The sequence below is a fragment of the Candoia aspera genome, chromosome 3, assembly GCF_035149785.1.
Source record: "Candoia aspera isolate rCanAsp1 chromosome 3, rCanAsp1.hap2, whole genome shotgun sequence".
Classification (NCBI taxonomy): Eukaryota; Metazoa; Chordata; class Lepidosauria; order Squamata; family Boidae; genus Candoia; species Candoia aspera.
The window spans coordinates 46,871,795-46,890,385 of record NC_086155.1 but is presented as its reverse complement, the minus strand read 5'-3'; the positions used below and the strand labels follow the sequence as shown (position 1 = coordinate 46,890,385).

General features: G+C 37.7%; 2 protein-coding genes across 3 annotated transcripts in view; one reads left to right on the top strand and one right to left on the bottom strand.

Moving 5' to 3' along the window:
- GOLT1A (golgi transport 1A) overlaps positions 1-18,591 on the bottom strand; it is a 321,971-nt gene that overhangs the window by 63,373 nt on the left and 240,007 nt on the right. The window lies entirely within an intron of this gene.
- Positions 1-18,591, top strand: part of ATP2B4 (ATPase plasma membrane Ca2+ transporting 4) — a 167,973-nt gene that overhangs the window by 142,400 nt on the left and 6,982 nt on the right. The window contains exons 17-21 of one of the 2 annotated variants that reach the window (XM_063297549.1): positions 346-559; positions 4,214-4,425; positions 7,622-7,729; positions 8,676-8,858; positions 11,432-11,521. In XM_063297549.1, coding sequence (XP_063153619.1) covers positions 346-559; positions 4,214-4,425; positions 7,622-7,729; positions 8,676-8,858; positions 11,432-11,521 — 807 coding nt within the window. The remainder of the gene's footprint in view (positions 1-345; positions 560-4,213; positions 4,426-7,621; positions 7,730-8,675; positions 8,859-11,431; positions 11,522-18,591) is intronic. The other variant, XM_063297551.1, reaches the window with a different exon arrangement.

The window sequence follows — 18,591 nt, the reverse complement described above, 5'->3', positions numbered from 1 at the left end:
CTACAGGACTGGAGACAGGGAATTGCTGCCCCTCTTTATTCAGCTGAAATTAGGAATCTGAACAACTTCAAAAGAGCCTTCAAGCTGCACAAAAGAGATGCTTGTTGTCTCTGACACACTGTAACACTCACTAACACTAAATATTTAATGATTCATGGTATTAACTATAGTTAAGACTGGACTGAAAATATTACTATTCCTGGATTATTATAATAGCACTCTCAGATGTATGAATTCAGCACCAGTCAACTCCCAAGTTAAAGAGCTATGGTAAGGGGAAGAATAGGCATGGACTATGTTTGCAATATGTTAGTTTTTGAAGATTTTTTTTTTCTTTCCTTGCAGGATTCGCCTCTAAAAGCTGTCCAGATGTTGTGGGTCAACTTGATCATGGACACCTTTGCCTCATTAGCTCTTGCCACAGAACCCCCTTCAGAGTCCTTGCTCCTGCGTAGGCCGTATGGTCGCAACAAGCCACTAATTTCCCGAACCATGATGAAGAACATTCTGGGACATGCTGTGTACCAGCTCACCATTATTTTCACATTACTCTTTGCAGGTGAGACAAGAGGACGTGTGTAGAACAGCTCGGTATTCTGGGATCATTTTTCTGTTCTTGGATTTGTTTTGTTGAGATACTTGCATGAGACTAAAAGAGCTGGACTGCAAAAATCCAGATAACCATTAGGTTGAAAAAAAAGAAAGAAAACTGTTTGCTGTCATCCAGTGGTCTGGATTTTGCAACCCAAATTTCTGTTCCTAATTTATATCCTATCTGTCTGCTCTTCCAAGACAGTGAAAAGACAATTTAAAAGATGTCCATGATAACTCTCAGTTGATTAATTCAATTTACAAGAAGATTTTAAAACTTGTTTCTTTTTCTTGTACTTTTGAGAAAATGAAAAAATGGTAATTCAGTTGGTTTTCATATTTGATTAAGTGTCCTCTGTGATATAGTCACCATATCCATGCCAAAAATAGGTGGAGATACTTCAAGATTCAGGGGATACACCCTTTCATCAGACATATTTTAATCCCTCAGTAACGCTGAGTACAGATTTTATGTTCTTGAAGGGCAACTAGCAGATATCGATGAATAGTGTAAAGATAAATGGTATGCATCATTTATAGCACCATACAGTTTTTCTGCCTTTAGATTGTCATGGGTGCAAGCTTAGGAAAAATGTTCTTTGATTACCAGTACTGCTTCCTTAGTGATGAAGTTTACTGCCTATTCCTTTATTGTACCTGATTCATTGCAGAGTTTATATTAATAATTAGCACCAGCTGTAGAAACTTACAGTTCTTTAAAATATTAGCCAAAATAGTAGGTTAGAAAATGGAAAGGAAATCCTCAAAATTAAATTTTTAAGCGTTTTATGTTGCACTTACTGACAATAAAAAGGCTCAAGGGGTTCCTCCTGATAAATTTGAGTCCACACAAACTGGATGTTCCTGATCCTGTTGGGGTTTTGGGGGATTTTTTTTTTTTTTTACAGAACTCTGTATAGCTTCTGTTGTGAACCACTAATAGCTTCCAGTGAAAATATTTCATTCTAACAGGAGGAGTTACGTTTGGATTGTTAAAACTGAATTCTTCCATTCATCAGTGAACGGAATACTTAAGGTGGAAAGCATCTGGATTATTGTTTGCTTTTTCCCTGATAGAGGCTCTGTGCTTTTCATCTGCTGCAGAACCAGCAGAAATTCAGTGGGCAGTGTGGAAAAACAACAGCAAAGAACATCTACAGTTGCATTCTGCCTGCTGTTGAACTCTAAAAATCTCACAGTGACTCTAAGGCAGAGTCTGTATGTCCATCTCTCTGGTTCTGTGGCTGAGAAATACAAATATAGATATATCCATTTCATTTAGTCCTAGCTTAAAGAGAAAGCTTGCATCCAGAAGGTGATGCTTTTTCCCAAATGAGTATAGCTCATCATTTCTATTTGAAAAGCTGTTTTGTTTCAGTAATGAAGGTTTTCAAATAATTACCTACAAATCTTAATTGAAGCCAAAAGAAAGGCAATCTAATTAAGAAAGCAGTCCATTTTTCCAGCAGCCTCTTAGGTAATTCTAACATTCTTTAAACGAGAGAGGAGCCATTTGTGCACAGAAAGTGAATTAATATAAATTGTACTCTCTTTTTCACTGGTTTAGTTTGAATATATTAATTAGCAATGTTGAGACTTTTCAGAATGCAAAATTTGGCAAGACTAGGCTGGCAGAAGACAAGAGAAGGAAGTTGGCAGGAAGGCTAGGGGTAAAACAGGACCAAAACCAAGAGTTGTTTGAGAGAAAAACAAAGAATTGGGCAGAGCAAAAAAGCTGTACTTTCTAGTTATGCTAAATTGTTGCATAGTTTGGCTGTATTACATTAAATTATTAACAGTTGTCTGCAATTGTTGTTTTAATTTTTTTTATTCTGCTTTAATATGTGTAAAGAAATTTTAGTTATTTTTTTTAAGGATATTTTAAAAAATGATATTGTGCAACCATCTGATAAATTATCAGGTTATTCAACTGAAGTAGGACCCATATACTTTCTATAAGCTCTTAAGTTTTCTATGGTGATTTGTAAAAATTAGGGTTCTAGTCATTATTTTGATTCTGTTAAATATCTGGGGATAACTGTCAAGGAAACTTCCTTCATTTGTGGATATAAATATAACAACTTATTTCAGATCAAAATCACCATAAATAAATTATTAAAACTACCACTGATTTTTTTAAATCTAAACGAAATATAAATGTTTAAAAATGAATATTACATCAAGCTCTGTGTATTTACTTTCACATGTTAAATTAACACATTTAAGATATTTTAAGTGGATTGATAATATATTAGGAATATTTTTATGGGAAGGACACCTCTTAGACTTTTTTACCTAAATAATAGTTGTCATATAGTGATGGAGATTTCAGCTTTCCGTCTTTCAGGTTTATTTTTGGGCATTTCTCCTGATTTCAGTCTCTTTCTGCAATATAAGTGACCAAGTAAAAGAAAATTATTGTCGCAATTAGAAAGTCATCTGATCTGTCCAGTTTGGCTCCATTTTTAGCAGTGTTTTTTGGCATTTCCTGCATTAAAGACATATTCAGAAATGATGCACAAGGATAATTCCAGTTTGAAAATTGCTTGGAAAATTTTCTCCCTCTCTCTCTTCCCCCCCTGCCCCCATTGGGGGGGCATGGAAGTCATGGGCAAGGAGGGGTATTAATACTTTGTATCATCTTATAGCTAACAGATTTTTAAGCCATCTGAGTTACTGCAAGATGAATCTGGATTGTCCAAAATTGCAAAATAACAGTATATTAAATTTCAAATCTTTTTAAGTTCACCATGTAATTTCAATAAATGAGTGATTCCTTCAGTATCACACAAGGGAGTAGCCACCTGTCAGTCCTGTATCTCCAGACCAACCTCTCCTCTCTATCCTTAACTGAGGTAGGAGTAGAAACACTGCAGAGCAGTGCCTCCAATCCCCAACCCCTCCAAGCAGTGCAAGAGTATATGGTGGTATCTAGAACTACCTAGAAATCTAATAGGACTCAGCTGGAGGGGACAGTACCCATTCCAAAGGGTCTTCTGCTAGAATAATTAATGCAGTCTCTGTCCCATCCCAACTGTAAAGGTTCCAGATAATTTGCTTCTTCTAATATGCTCAGCAGCTGAAACCCTGCTTAGACACTCAACAGTCTTCTCTCCAAAGGATTGGAACCTCGTCAATAGTTGTCAAACACTACTGGATCCAAGGAGGGCCTCTTCAAAAGGGAGTGCCCCATACCTCCTTTATGGCTGCTGGCATCCTCCCCTCCCCAACAGAGGGGTCCAGCTGGTCATACACACTTCTCTCTTGATGGCTGGGGAGACCCAGGTTCAAGTCCCTTTGCAGCCATGGAAACTTTGAATGATTTTGTGCTGTCACTCTCTCCCTACCAAGCATGGCTGCTGTTGTGGGAATAAAAATAAAGGATGATCCACATGAAAGCTGCCACGAACTCCTGGTGAAAAGATGGAATATAAATGTAACAAAAATAATAAGAGTGCTTGATGAAATAAATTATACCTTTCAGAGTCATGGAATGCAAGACACTTGCAGCAAGTTCTGTTGCAGTGTGTAGATGTGCCATATTGTACTGCATAATGGTATTGGAAATGATACCTGTAGATGGAAAGAATATGTTCTTACTCTTAAAGCTCTTTTCCTACAGGTGAGAAATTTTTTGATATTGACAGTGGCCGGAATGCTCCCCTCCACTCCCCACCCACTGAGCATTACACAATTGTCTTCAACACTTTCGTCATGATGCAACTTTTCAATGAAATCAATGCTCGCAAAATTCATGGGGAGAGGAACGTGTTTGAGGCCATCTTCCAGAATCCAATCTTCTGTACAGTGGTGCTAGGAACCTTTGTTGCCCAGGTAAGTGAAGCGGGGTTGGAAGATAGTGATTGTGAAATGGAAAATTTGTCCATCATTCTCCCACCAAACATACTCTGAATTGTAATGTTCACTAAATGTCATGGCCCTTTGCAAGGCTGATAATACCACTTACAAGTGTAGGACTTAGAGTCTTAGGAAAAGCCACATTTTAGTGGCTTTCTGAAAAATAAACAGGACAGGGTCCAGTCTAACATTCTAAACAAGTGGCAGTAGGACTGAGAAGGTTCGTCCCTTTGGTGCCTAGAAATTCCATTCTCTAGGAGGAGGATCACAGAGAGAACCTCGTCTTCCACATCTTACTGGATGGACCAAAACTGTTTGCTACTCCATTTATACGTAAGAAGGAGATGCAGCTATTTTGGTTGTGTTTGAAGGATTCCTCTTGAAATGCTGGGCCAAATTACTGGGCTGATGTGAGAAAGAAAAAAATTAAACTAGATGAATTTGCAAAAAGAAAAGGAAAACATTTTTTTTCCAAATCCCAAGATTGAGAGAATTGGAAAATTTGTTGTGGAATCCAGTGTTGATTTTTTTTTTCCTTTCATGACTATGTTAAGAGAAAACCACATATCTCTGAATCAGAGAGATAATTCATTTGATTTATCTATCAGACCTGGGCTAATTCATTCTCTTCTGGAAGTCATTACATTAAATTCCTTGAGTGGATCTGCCAGTTCAACTTTCAGGGTTTACTGTTGGATGTAAAAGAGATACTAACCTTCTCGGTGGCCATACGTTGATTAGATATCATTGGTTAATTCATTTGCTTCTTAGGATGCAGCCTTTGATATAACAATGTATCTAAAATGTTATTTCTAGCAAATATGATTCCTGTAATCTTGCACACAAGACGAACTGCCTATTTATAATTTTGGTTAGTCTGAATTTTCAACATTAGATTTTGGTTCTTTATGTATTTGTTATTACTGTACCTGTTAAGTGTATTGCATTTTTTCTTACAAGGACAAAGGGCTTTATTTCTGAGCTCTGTGAGTTGAGAAATCCACCCCACTTGATGTGGTGGCATTATTAGAATAGTCTGCCTGTCACCAAAAAGAGAGTCCAAAAAGTTATCCCATGTCTGAGAACAGAAATTTATGTTTCTGTTTTCCCTTTCCTGTCCTAAACTACTTCTGAAGTTCCAGATTGTATCCATGTTTTCAGGTTAATAATATTGACTGAAGACTTACTTACAATTTTCAGAGTCAGTGGGCACATCATGCAGGTGTCTTGTTTCATTTAAATTCCTTTTCTGTAAATAGGTTCTATCATTCATCTGCCAGAATAGTCAGGCTGGATTTCCTTATATTCATTTCAGCAGTAACACACTAGTTAGAATTCCCTTTGCAGTTTTAGACTTCCGGGGAAGGTATGGTGAAATGAAGCGTTTGCAGAGCCAATAACTCTGGCAAAGATCAAGGAACCGGTGAGTAGACCGGTACCTTGGAAGCTCTCTGCATAAGGAAAAGATGGGAGATCACCTGCATGTGCTCCAGACAGCTGTTCCTCATGAGGAGACCTCAGGACAGTGGTTTTCTCTGGATTTGAGTGCTGGACAGGCCTGTAACTAGGGTCTCTGTCACCTGAGGCAAACATGGATTCCGTGCCCATTTTGGTGCCTCCCCAGCATGGTGCCTGGGGCACATGTCCTGCTTGCCCCCCCCCCCCCAGTTGCAACCCTGGTGCTGGAAGATGAAGAGATCAGCCATCTTGTTTGCAACCATGACAGAGCCTTTTAAAAGACACTAAGTTTGCAAACCTCACTTTCTAATCAGTTTTGGAAATTGCCTATTAACCATCTTAAAGCTATTAGAGACCTTCAGAATGACAAGTTTGAATAGTCATCTGGTGAATTTTATCTTCAATTCTGAACAAAAGAAAAATTATAAGCTTAAGAACTTAAAGAATTTGAAATAAACAGCAAAAAGCTAAATAAGATTTTGATCTAAGAAAGTTATAAATGGATTAAGGGTCCAGATAAATTTGGAATATTGACTTTTATTATAAGATTTTAGAATTCACTATAAAAAATAAATAGCTTCTCATGAGAAACAGACTTATTTTAGCTATCCTGGCCATTATAAGCCATAATGAAGATAGGTTACTGTATGATTTTAGAAACTGAACACTAGAGGGAATTTAAGATTTAAGCAGAAGGAAAAAAAAAATACAAGCCTTGACGTCAGTTCATACTTGGACTTACAAAATGACACAAAACATTAAAACATTGGAAACATTAAAGGAGATCTTTGAAGAATGGAGCCACAAATTAGTAACTACAGTATCAACACTGTCAGTAATGATATCTGATTCTATAGATAGATTATGTCCAAAAGATGGTAATGAAGGGAAGACAGATATGGAACAAATCTTATTTGACAAGACGGAGAAAGTACTGAAAGTCAAACTACAAATGATAGAGAATGATTTGGAAAAGGACTCTTTACTGGATATACAAAAGAAGCTGAAGCTTTAAAAATTAAAAAGGAAGTACAGATGATAAATCAAGGGAATGACCTGGAAAATGTTTTCTTACTGGATTTACAAAAGAGTCTGTTAAAGCCTTGAAGAAATCTGTGTGATGGGATAAAGAATAATTGAAGAGAAATCAAATCTTCCAACAGTATTTGATTGAATTAAAGATTAAGATGTTAGAAATAAAAGGAAGGAATATCAAGTTGATTTATTTGATCAAGGTTAAAATACGACTTTTTTTTTTTTTTTTTGCAAAAGTTCTGGCAAGCCTTTATGGACTTTGCAGTTTTACAGTGTCAGGGGTCAGTTTCTTATAGGACCAAGGATTGTCAAAACTATAGATTTACAGGATTAGGCCAGAATATTTACTTATACCCCTATGTTCTATACAACTATAATTCTAACTAAAATATGATTTGCAAGTTATTGCTTTGGATGGTGGTTTGCCTAGGTCAGTCTTAACCAACCTGTTTTTGCTAGATGTGCTCGGCTGCAATTTTACATTTTTCCAGTCAGCTAACTAGGGATATTGGCAGCTACAGTCCAACAGATCTGAAGGACAGTGGATTGTGAAGGCTAGATTCTAGTACTGTTCTTAAATTGCATAAAGAATATACTGCTTCAGAGTATAATGATTGGTTCAACTCTACATTTTTACTGATATTTTTCCAACTGTTCTCTTTTTCTCCCTATGTTTCAGATTATTATTGTGGAATTTGGTGGCAAACCATTTAGTTGTTCTGGACTTACCTTGAGTCAATGGTTCTGGTGTATTTTCATTGGTGTAGGAGAGTTGCTTTGGGGACAGGTAAGAAAGTGACTATTCTACATTTATTTAAAGAACTAGTTTTGTCCCCACATGTTGTCCAGTTCTGTGTTAATTGCTGCCAATCTCACTTCTCTGCTAAAAAGCAAGGAGGATCTTCCCCTCTCCATACATCTATCTGTTTGCTCCTTTAACCACACAGAGTAACAATATTATCAATTATGTTGACAACACAGCCAAATTCAATGTGAGGTTCTAACAGAGTACCATTCTCATTTTACTCATGACCTCCTGTACATATTTTATGTTAAAATATACATTTTAATGCCTTGTGGCATATTTTTTAAAGTTGAGCACTGTGTAACAGAATTAGGAGATGTGTGAAGGATAATTGTGTTCCAATCTGTCTGTTACCTGCAAGATACAAATCAGTCAGTTTGTAAATATGCAGATTGATTCATATCCTCAAACACTCTAATTGAGTTACTATGGGGAGTTTTTCAACTGAGAATAAATTCACCTGTGATCTGTAATTCTGTGGAATCATATGCTATTGGATTCTCAATATGAAAACACAGTTTGCTTTTATTCCCCCCTCCTACACTTTTATCATCTCTTTCTCTTGAGAATAGCATTGTTGTTTTTCTTCCAAGCCTTTTTGTTTGTCTTTCTTTTGAAGGTGAAATCCTTTATAGAAACTAATACACATAAACAACCTTATAGCCAGTTTCAAAGATGTTACAAGTGTGTTTGCTATTCTGTGAGATACTTTGCCTTTTGGACTGCTTCAGGGTCTCAGACTAGAAATGATTCAGAAAGTAAATAAAAAATGTAATGATGCCAATCAAACCAAGGATGGCATGTTGCAAATGCACAAAAGAACTGTTGGGAATCATCATCTGACTAGACAGTCAGATTAAGAAATAACGTCAGACCAGCAGCAGAACAATTCAGAAGAATTAATCCTGAGCATCCCATGTTTCTGTAGTTGATCAGCTCTGTTCCAACAAATCAACTGAAGTTCCTGAAAGAGGCTGGACATGGGATTACCAAAGAAGATATTCCAGAAGAGGAGTTGCCTGAGGGTATAGATGAAATTGACCATGCTGAAATGGAGCTCCGGCGGGGACAAATCCTGTGGTTCCGTGGTCTCAACAGAATACAGACTCAGGTATGGCACCAATTTCTTCTCCCTTATGGAGTGACAGCTCATAGAAGTGTTATCACTTCATTTAAGTAAGGCCAGTCTAAGGCTACACATAGGAAGAATATGGCATGCCTATTGCTGAAGCTGTTGGGATCAATTAGCCACATGGTTTAAACTAGCAGCATTTATGCAACTGGAGCTAGCAGATGCTTTCAGGTGAGGAGTACTTCTAAGACTCGACCCTTGCTTTGGGGGGAAATCTCCCTAAGCCTGCCTCACAACAAATCTATTCCAACAGATAAGCAAACGTGAGGAGAGGGGTACATAGCCATGCTAGTCTTTATGAGATGCTGATGCAAGGCTAACAATAAATACAATATTCTGGTTAGATTTTTGCTCAGCCACTATCCAGCCTCCCAAATTTTAGATAGGAAGGTATTGTTCCTGTTTCTGCCTGCCAAAGGATGTTCTAGGACTACATAGTTCCACTACCTAGAACAGATTGCTGGGTATGATGAACAACAAGAAGCAGCAGAGAGAGGGCAGCTTGAGGATTGAGAAACACTGAGCTTTGTGAACTAGAAATCCCAAAAGCTAAATTAATGCTAGCATTCTTTTCTCCTTGCTTTTTAATTGTTTTGATGATATTATTATTATTATTATTATTATTATTATTAGGATTTGTAGCCACCCCACTCCAAAAAGACTCTGAAGAGAAAATGCCATTTATTATTCTAGGAGTTTGTCTCCAGAGCAGTAATCTAGGTCCTAAAAGAAGGAACGTTATCTGGAATGAATGCCTACATGAGACCTGGATGCAAGCTGTGTTTACACATGGGAATTTTAACGTATGCCACTTTGACAGGGTCTTTATTCAGTGCATGATTGAAACAAAACAAAACATGTGATTATGGGCACAAGTCACAGGCAAACGATGCAGATAAGGACAGTGAATCCACTGAAGACATCATAGGCTGCATGTGTTTAACTTTACTGAACTCTGGTACTATCTTTTATTAGCAAGGCAGGGTCACATTTGCATGTCACACTCTGCCTGGGATATGCCACTGAGGTAGATTGTGAGACCTGAAGTGCACAAAATGCTTTCCAGATCAGAACTGCAGAATGCTTGGACACATAGCTCTGTTGAGTACTTTAAGCTGACTTGCTCAAAATCTTTGGAAGGAGAACCATTCAGAATCATATACCCTCCTCTTTCTATTCCAGACACAACTGTGGATGGTAGGTACAAACAGATGTAAAATGGAGTTTGTAAAACTGAGTTGGTTTCTGATGATGCTGGTATATAGAAATTAAAACGAAAGAAGCCCTATCAAGCCAATAAGGAGGAAGAAGTGGTGACCATGTCCAGTTTGTGAAAGAATCAGTCCATTGATGGAGCTTTCCATGCCAACTGACTTAAAAACACTGCCAGCTGTGGCAAGCACTGTGCAAAGTCTGACCCTTTGGGGCGTGGTTGTGGTGGTTATTATCATATTATCAATAATGTCACATGCAAACCAGCCTTGAATCTGAGAAACAAAGCTTACAGAATTGCAATTTTCCCAGAATAGCTTATATTTATTTCTCTCTCATCCTCCCCAAGAAATATAGCTGGGATTCTTTTTTACTGCTTACATGACTGAACTACAGAATGCACCAGGTTTCCCTTCTTACTTTCCAACTGAGACAGAATGGCTTGCTAGTAACCTAGAACACCTGGGTTTTTATCAAGACAGCAGCATTTCTATGCCAGCGTTTGCAAAATCTGGAATAATAAGGTGGAAAGAAATCTTCTACTATGAAACCTCTGCATGTTAATAGTCTTTGCTGCTTCGGGATGACTTGATCAGCTGCAATTAATTTCTGCTTGGTTACTATATTACTCATTTCCTAACATTGGCTAAAGAGAGATGTCCCACTGTGATCCAGAGTCTGCTCCTTAGAGATAAACTTGGCACACACCACTCTTATATTGCCTGTCTTTGGCTGCCATTGATATGTCTTAGGGACATTTGTATTAGAACAAACATTTGGAAACGTGTTACCCCACTGATGTTTCCAGATGTGCATGCTGCATTTTTGCATCATACATTTTGCTTACATGCACATTTTCTCTACATCCCACTGCACTTGCAGAGTGCCTTTATTTCAGGTTCTTTTGACCTGCTGCTTCACTCTGCATAATAATAGGGTTTGTCTACACTCTGTAGGCACATGTAGGCAGTTACATCCTCCTAAAAGTCTAAATGTGTTCCTAGGGTTCCTTAAAGGAATAAGACGAACCACAGCAGAAATGTTTTCCCAAAAACGTTTCATATTTGCACATGCAAATAGCTAGACCCTAGAATACAGCAGGTTGAATTGGGGAGCCGAAGGAAAAAAGGCTGGCATCTCTTTGCTTAACAGCTTTCCCTTTGGATTAACTGCTGAAACTGATTGTGGGGATGTACTGGGTTTTTCCCTTTTCCCCTTCCACTTTTCCTTATGGTGTGTGTCTGTATCCTTTGTCTGACCAGCTTCCCCTTCCACTGTCCTCGTTCCTTTTCCTCTTTTGATTGTGGGACAAAGCTATCTCACTCTCTGATTCTTTGCAGATGGACGTAGTTTACACATTCCAGACCGGCGCCTCCTCTTTACAGGGAGCCCTCAGGAGACAGCCTTCCATCGTGAGCCAACACCACGATGTAAAACATGTTTCTAGCCCAACCCATGTAGCTCTTTCCTCCGTCAATTCCACTCCCACCACTTCTGCTGCTGCTGCTGCTGCTGCTGCTGCATCTCCTCCTGCGGGCAGTGAGTGATAGTCTATTCAATGCATGACTTCCTAATAACCACCAAAGGCACTCGCACAAAGCTAACAAAACCTGTTCTTTTTCCCTTTTCTTTTAACCTATAATTTGATTCGTGGTTTCTTATCTTGAGAATTGGGAAGAAGTACGGGAAAAAAACAGTTTCCTCTCTATTTCTCTGTGTGTATAACTTTTTAAAAAAATCTTGCCTCTTTAAGGTTGTTTTAAAGTTCCTTCTGGTTCTTTCTCTGTCTTTTATCCTTCCCTATTGCAACTCTTTCTCCTTCCTGCAGGACTGAATTAGAATTCCCATATTCCCAGTAGGGGTGGGAAAAGGGTGAAGTCCTTAGAGGAAAAGAGAGAAGGGAGAATAAAGTGAATGGCCACCATAGATTTGAAAATAGGGAAATGAAGGTGTGCAATAGCAACCTTCACTTTTTTGCTCTAATTGTATTCACATTATTCCATAAGGGGAAGTAAGTCCTCCACTGAAGAAGCCGTCTTGTGCACATTTTACTAATGTGACGTTTACCCTTTCTGAACTCTGTGGAAATTACTTCTGAATCAACTTGCAGTGTAACATTTTCTGAAAGCTTTATCATGGACTGTTAAAAGTCCCTGGACACTCCTTGCACCTTAAACTCTCCTTCCATGCAAACATCGCAACCATAATTAGGTAGGAGGGAAAAACAGTACATGCCACAAAGCGGATAAACACAAGAGGTGTACTTTGGGAGTGAAAAAGCCCTATTTGTGCAAACAGGTCTGCTATATAGATTTTAAAAAATAATAATTAGCTAAAACACTCTGTTTTTAAAACTACTTATAAAATGCCAGATAAAATCTTCTCAGCTTTTTATTGAATATATTGATTATTTATAAACCTTTCTGTATACCAGTCCCAAGACCACAATTTACATTAGGTTTCTAATTTAAATCTCTCTCTTGGACACAGCCATATGGTGAATTCCTACATTTTGTGTTGTGCTTCTACATAATTAAGCAGTTCAATTGTTCAGAAATTAAATTTTCTGTGTATTCAAGCAGTAATTATTGCTGCATGAAGAGATAGGAGGCCTACAGCATGTCTTGCAAAATAATACTTGTAAAAGAAACCTTACTAATTTTTCCCATTTAATTAAGTGCTGCATTGTACGTCTTCATGGATTTGGCAACCAGTTGTGTTCTGCTATTCAACAAATAATATCCTTCTCTTCTCCAGAAAAGTTGGCTTAAAAACATGTTTTGCATCTACAGTCATACGCTTTTCCACTGGTTTGTTTTTTAAAAATTATAAAAGGCTGTTCAACATGTATTATTATGCAACATGCATTTATTTGTTTTTATCACCTTTCTTCGGTATTCAAGGAGAAAAATTTTAAGTGATTTACATCATGCATTTAGCCAATATTGGCATTTGTTGTTTTTATACAAATATCAGAATTCCTGAAGGAGCACACCCCTTGGCATTTGTTTCTCTGACTGTGTGTCCAAGGAAGGGGAATAATTTATTAAAAATTATATATTCCGGGTTTTTTAATTATTTTGTGCACTACATTTAAAGAACCAAATACATTTTTCATGGCTCATAGAAGTATTAATTTGTGTATGAAGAAGAAACCTTATTTAAATGGGAACATAATTTCTCACTATATAATAACTCTATCAAAAACTATGCTTTTCTCTTTATGCACTGCCTATGCAGTTTTCTCTTGATCTTTTTCGCTACCCTTATAAAGCTACCTCTCCATGTCTCTCCTTCATCTGTCTGCCCCTCCTTCCCTCTTTCTCTGTCTCTCTCATTACCTCTTGGAAAGTTCTACAGACCTTAAAACAACTGCAGTGTGCTTGAAGGGTGATTTAGAAAAGCAGTAAATTGCAACAGCGAGTGTGCCTGGCGCATGGCACAGTTTATTATTAAGGGTTATTTTCTGATAAGATTCTGAAGGAACTAAGGTCCTCAGATTTTTAGAGGAGAACTAGTCTATGTCCTATTCCACCCAAAAGAAAATGGAAAATGCATCTGATTTCATTCCTGTCTACTAATGAAACAGACGTGAGCAGATAGCTGTGGAACTGAATTTGTACTTTATTTCCCCTTGGTGATGGATCAGACATATTGAGAAGTACAAGCCTTCTTTTCCAGAAACTTTATTATTTGGAAGACTCTTTGAGGATATGAATAATTGAGGACATCCTCTATTTCTTCTTCACCTGTAGTATGGTTGGTTTTGACACAGATGATGTAGATTTCTATAAACTGTGATATGTACCAGTCCAGTATCCTAGAATAGTGCCAATGACATAAAGCAGGGTTGGCAACCCACTCTTGCCCCACACCTTCAGACTTCATCACATAGGTAGAAGAAGAGGGGAAAGGATGCTTTGGGTGACTGATGAGGTCAGGGGAGACCTTTGCAGGACTCAAGTATACTGCTGCAGTAGGGAAGTAGAGGTTGCATGACCCTCCTCTTCCCTTTCTCCACCTGCTGTCAATTGCCACAGGTATGGGAGGCTCAGTGCCTGAGCGCTCTCATTATTAGGTGGCCCCTTCTGAGCTGTTTCCACTGGGACCAAAAGAACTCTACTGATAGTATTTTTCAAATTCTTTATCTTCGTGGGACTCTTTTCATACAGTTTGCCAAAAAAATAACCAGTAACCAATGCATTTGCCATGGTATCCCAAAAGAGGTTGCCAGGTGTATGTAAGCTGTTGTTTAGTGAAGCTTGTTTAGTATTGCTTAGAAGGTCTGGATTTTATTGAAAGTGAGTTTCGCAGGGGCTTTCATCGTCAATCCTTTTGTTCCCTTTGCAGCCTCTCGTGCTTTTCAAAAGGATCTCCCAACTCTTCAGTGTAGATTTTGGGAAGGATGGGGAAGAGATTCAAGAGGAGGGCAATTACTGAAACTACCTCCCTCTCTGTTCTACTCTATTCTACTTGCAGAAGCTTTTCCTAATTAAAATAAAGCAAGACAAAAATAATCTGTCTGTTGGCAGCTGGATTGACTCGTTAAGAATAAAAAACTGTTATCCTAAAAGCAAAACTGTTCTATGAATTAGCAAGGCCTGTAAGCAGCTTAGCTTTTCCACTTCTGCAGAACCATTCACCTAGTTGGAATCAAGATGGAGAAAGCATGCCTCAAAAAAGAAAAAAGAATCCTGTTAATAGTTAGATGGCTATGGATCCTGACCTCAACTGAAGTTATTGTAGGGTTGTGGTAGTGGGCAGTATTCAGATCCAAATTGGGTACCCGCATGGTATTTGTTGGCATCTTCCTAAAAGAGCCATGCTTTTCCTGGTCTCTGATCATATTCACATAAGATCAGAAAAATACATTAATGAGGCAATGCCTAGGCCTTCTCCAGAGATATTTAATCAAAACAATGTTTTCATGGGCATCAGGTACATTTCCCAAATGACCTTTATTCCCTGAAAACAATACCATGAGATAGGTTGGGCAAAGAGTATTCCCAAAATCATCCCGTGGTGCTCAAGTCCAAATTCAACACTTTCACTATCATACTTCATTGGTTTTCAGGCTCCCTAGTATGTGTATAGGGAGAAGAATGTTTACATGGTTTCCCCCCACCTCTCCTATGCTCCCAGTTCAGACTGGAGAGGGCTGAACTTTCAAACTACATTAGAAGAAAATATCTCCACTGAAAAGAATGGAAGCTTTTCCCCCCAATGCAAATTGCAAATGGGGAAAGTACTGTCCATATCAGGATCACAATGAGGATAAATGGTTAAAGCTCCTGAGCTTTCCATACTAGGATGGCAATCTAAATCAGGACCTCTCACTTACTTTTAAGTAAGAGAAAAGAGCAAAAATACTGTAGGTGCCTATTTCATGTTAAAAATAATGTGTTGCTTGGTTTTGAGTTCCACATTGTAGGATAGAGTTGGGAAACCTGTGGCTTTCCACATGTTAACATTTTGAAATGATCCATGAAAAATCCTATTTTGTTGGTTGTTTCATGACAACCAAGTCAGAAGTTTCAGTAAAATGCAACATGCTAAGTAAAACTGACAGTGAACTTAAAAGGTTAGCAAGAGATCATGAAGAGAAACTGGAGGCTAACCAGGTAGCAGAGATGTAAGGCAATTGGGAGCTTATGTACTGATTCTAAATTAATATGCCTTCTCACTTCCTTGTTGTATTACAATTTAGATCAATCGAATGGGTGGATTGTAATTAATTGTTACAAGTGAGAAATGGCCAATTTCAAGACATTCATGGAGGATAAATATTTTAGTAGGTGTTGGCCATGATAGCTGAATGGATCTCCATGTTTAGAGGGAGCTGTATTTTTGGTTATCAGATCCTGAGGGCAGAAGAGAGGAAATGATTATTATCAGAGGTTGCATACAAAGGTTTAGGCACCCCTAGCCAAATTGTATTTTTCAGTGAATTCCTAACAGAAACTGACACAAGCTGTACATGATACAAAGTTAAACATTACATCTTTTTACAAATTTGAAGGCATACTATTTGTGATTTTTTTACAAATTCAGAATAAGAAAATAATTATGGGTATGCAGACATTTGGATACCCTTGCAATTAATTCAGTACTTGCTTTTTTATTGTGAAGTTGTTAATAAAGCCCAAAAGAGGATTGACTTATTAGACCAACAGTTAAGTGGAAGAAAACTTATTGAACAAATACTGTCAGTTTTATAACCTCTTAGGTTGTGATAATTGTTCCATCTACTTTCAACAACCATGGGTTCCTCTGAATAGTTCCCTGAGATTTGAAAATAAAGCTAATTAACTGATAAAAAGCTGAAGAAGATTATTTTTTTAAAATCTCTAAATGCATCCAGGAACAATTTCAACCATGAGACACACTGTTAAAATATGGAAGTTACATGGACTGTTGAAGTTGGGGCAAGACCTGGAAGACTGAGAAAATACTCTGCCAGAACTGCCCCCAGTTTGGTCAGATCTGCAAAACAGAACCTACAGATTGATGCAAAAACCTGCTGTAAAGTTTAGCTGACATAGGAGTATTTATTTACAGATCTACAGTACATGATTGCTTGCTTATTTATTTATATATTTATCAAATTTATATAGCCACCCACCTCACAAAAAGTGACTCTAGGTGGCTTCTGTTAGAATTATCTGTAAGAGAGAGTTGTCAGAAGGAAACTTTTCTAGAGGCTGTCCAAAGTATGAAAAGAAAAGCTTGATATGCCTGAAAAATTTGGTATGCTTTTTGGATTGATGAAAAAAAAATTGAAATGTTTAACCTTAAGCACATAACATAATTTGGAGGGGGAAAAAGTATTTGAAAAAAAGAACACCATGCCAACTGTTAAGCATGGGTTGCCTCTGTTGTGTTTTGGGGTTGTGTGGCAATATTGTGTAAGTGGATGGAAGAATGGATTCAACCAAAATTCAGTGTATCCTATAAATTGATGTCCCACAGTCAGTGAAGAAATTGAAGTTGGTTATTTCAGGACAATAATCTGCAACATCTCTCTAAATAAAAAATGAAGTATTTAGAAGAAAGATAAAGTTTTTGGAATGACATTCACAGTCCCCAGCTTTGAATGTAATTGAAAGTCTTTAGGGATGTGTCAAATATGCAGTACATGCAAAGAAACAAGCATATTTTTGAGTTCAAGAAAGACTTGGGGGGGGGAGGTCCAAAAACAACAACAAAAATCCTTAGCTGGCTACAGAAATGTTTGGAACATGTACCTTGTAGAGCCTGTGTCAGTTGCTGTTCACTTAAGAATTCATTGAAAAATACAATCTGTCCAGGTGTTCCTAAACTTTTGATGATTTTTGACCATCACTTAGCATAGAAAAAGCTACAAGGGGGGGAAAAAACAATAGAGGATTGGATTATACAAGATTTGTTTGATTGATTGATCCTGCCTTTCTTTTTATCAACTCAAGGCAGCATACATACTTAATGCTCCCACCTCCTATTTTCCCCACAACAACAATCCTGTGAAGTGGGTTCGGCTGAGAAAGAGGGACTGGCCGAAGTCACCTCCCTTCATGTCTAAGGGAGGCCTAGAACTCAGTCTCCTGCTTTCTAGCCTGACAGTTGGTTTTATGATCACAAAAATTAAACATAATAGATGGGTTCATACATTATACTTAAATGATGTTTTGGTTAACCAGGTTTATTAAAGAAGCCAATCGCAGGTGGTTTCATGCAACACACCAAGACTTAGTGACTCAAAGCCAAATATATCTTAGCACATTGTATAAATCAATATGAACAAAACTGAGACAAAATTTTATATATGGCATGAAACATGAAACTAAACTAAAAGTAAATTGAATTTGTATGTTGGGAATTAAGTATTTTTGGCCCTGAAATTGTTAGATTTATGGTTTAATTCTTTTAAAAGTCAGCTGAAATGGTATTACGTTTGGAGATCTTATACTCATTAAATACTTTGGAAACCGCTGGCATGCTATAGCCATTTTGATAGTTTCATGTAGTTTGAATCAGAACTTTACCACTTTGGATACTGAAACCCTATTTCCTGCTTCTCTGCAAAGTATTCTCTGCCTTAAGGCCTGAGTATTTGAAAGACTGTTTCATTACAAACCTGTCTATCATTAAGATGTACAGGTGGTTCCTTCTAAAGATGCCTACCCTGGCAGAGGTCTATTCATCTGGCACGTAGGAGAGGCCTTCTGCAGTACTTGTAGATAGTGGAAGGCACTCTTGGGAGCTGTGTTTGGTCCCTCCCCTCTTTTCTTTTAGAAGAGCATCCAAAATGCCTCTTCTATCCACTTCTTTTTTTCTTATTTTAATTTGCATTTTATTGGTAGCTGCTTCAAACGCTCAAAATGAGTCGGAAGCTGGAGAATGAAGAAATAAATAATGGAGAAGCACCCTGCTGGAGGAGTATATTTATTCCCTCCCTCCTTCATTTTCTTTCTGCACTGCAGTCACATTTCCTCCAAAGTTTTTGTCATAATCACAGTGCTTC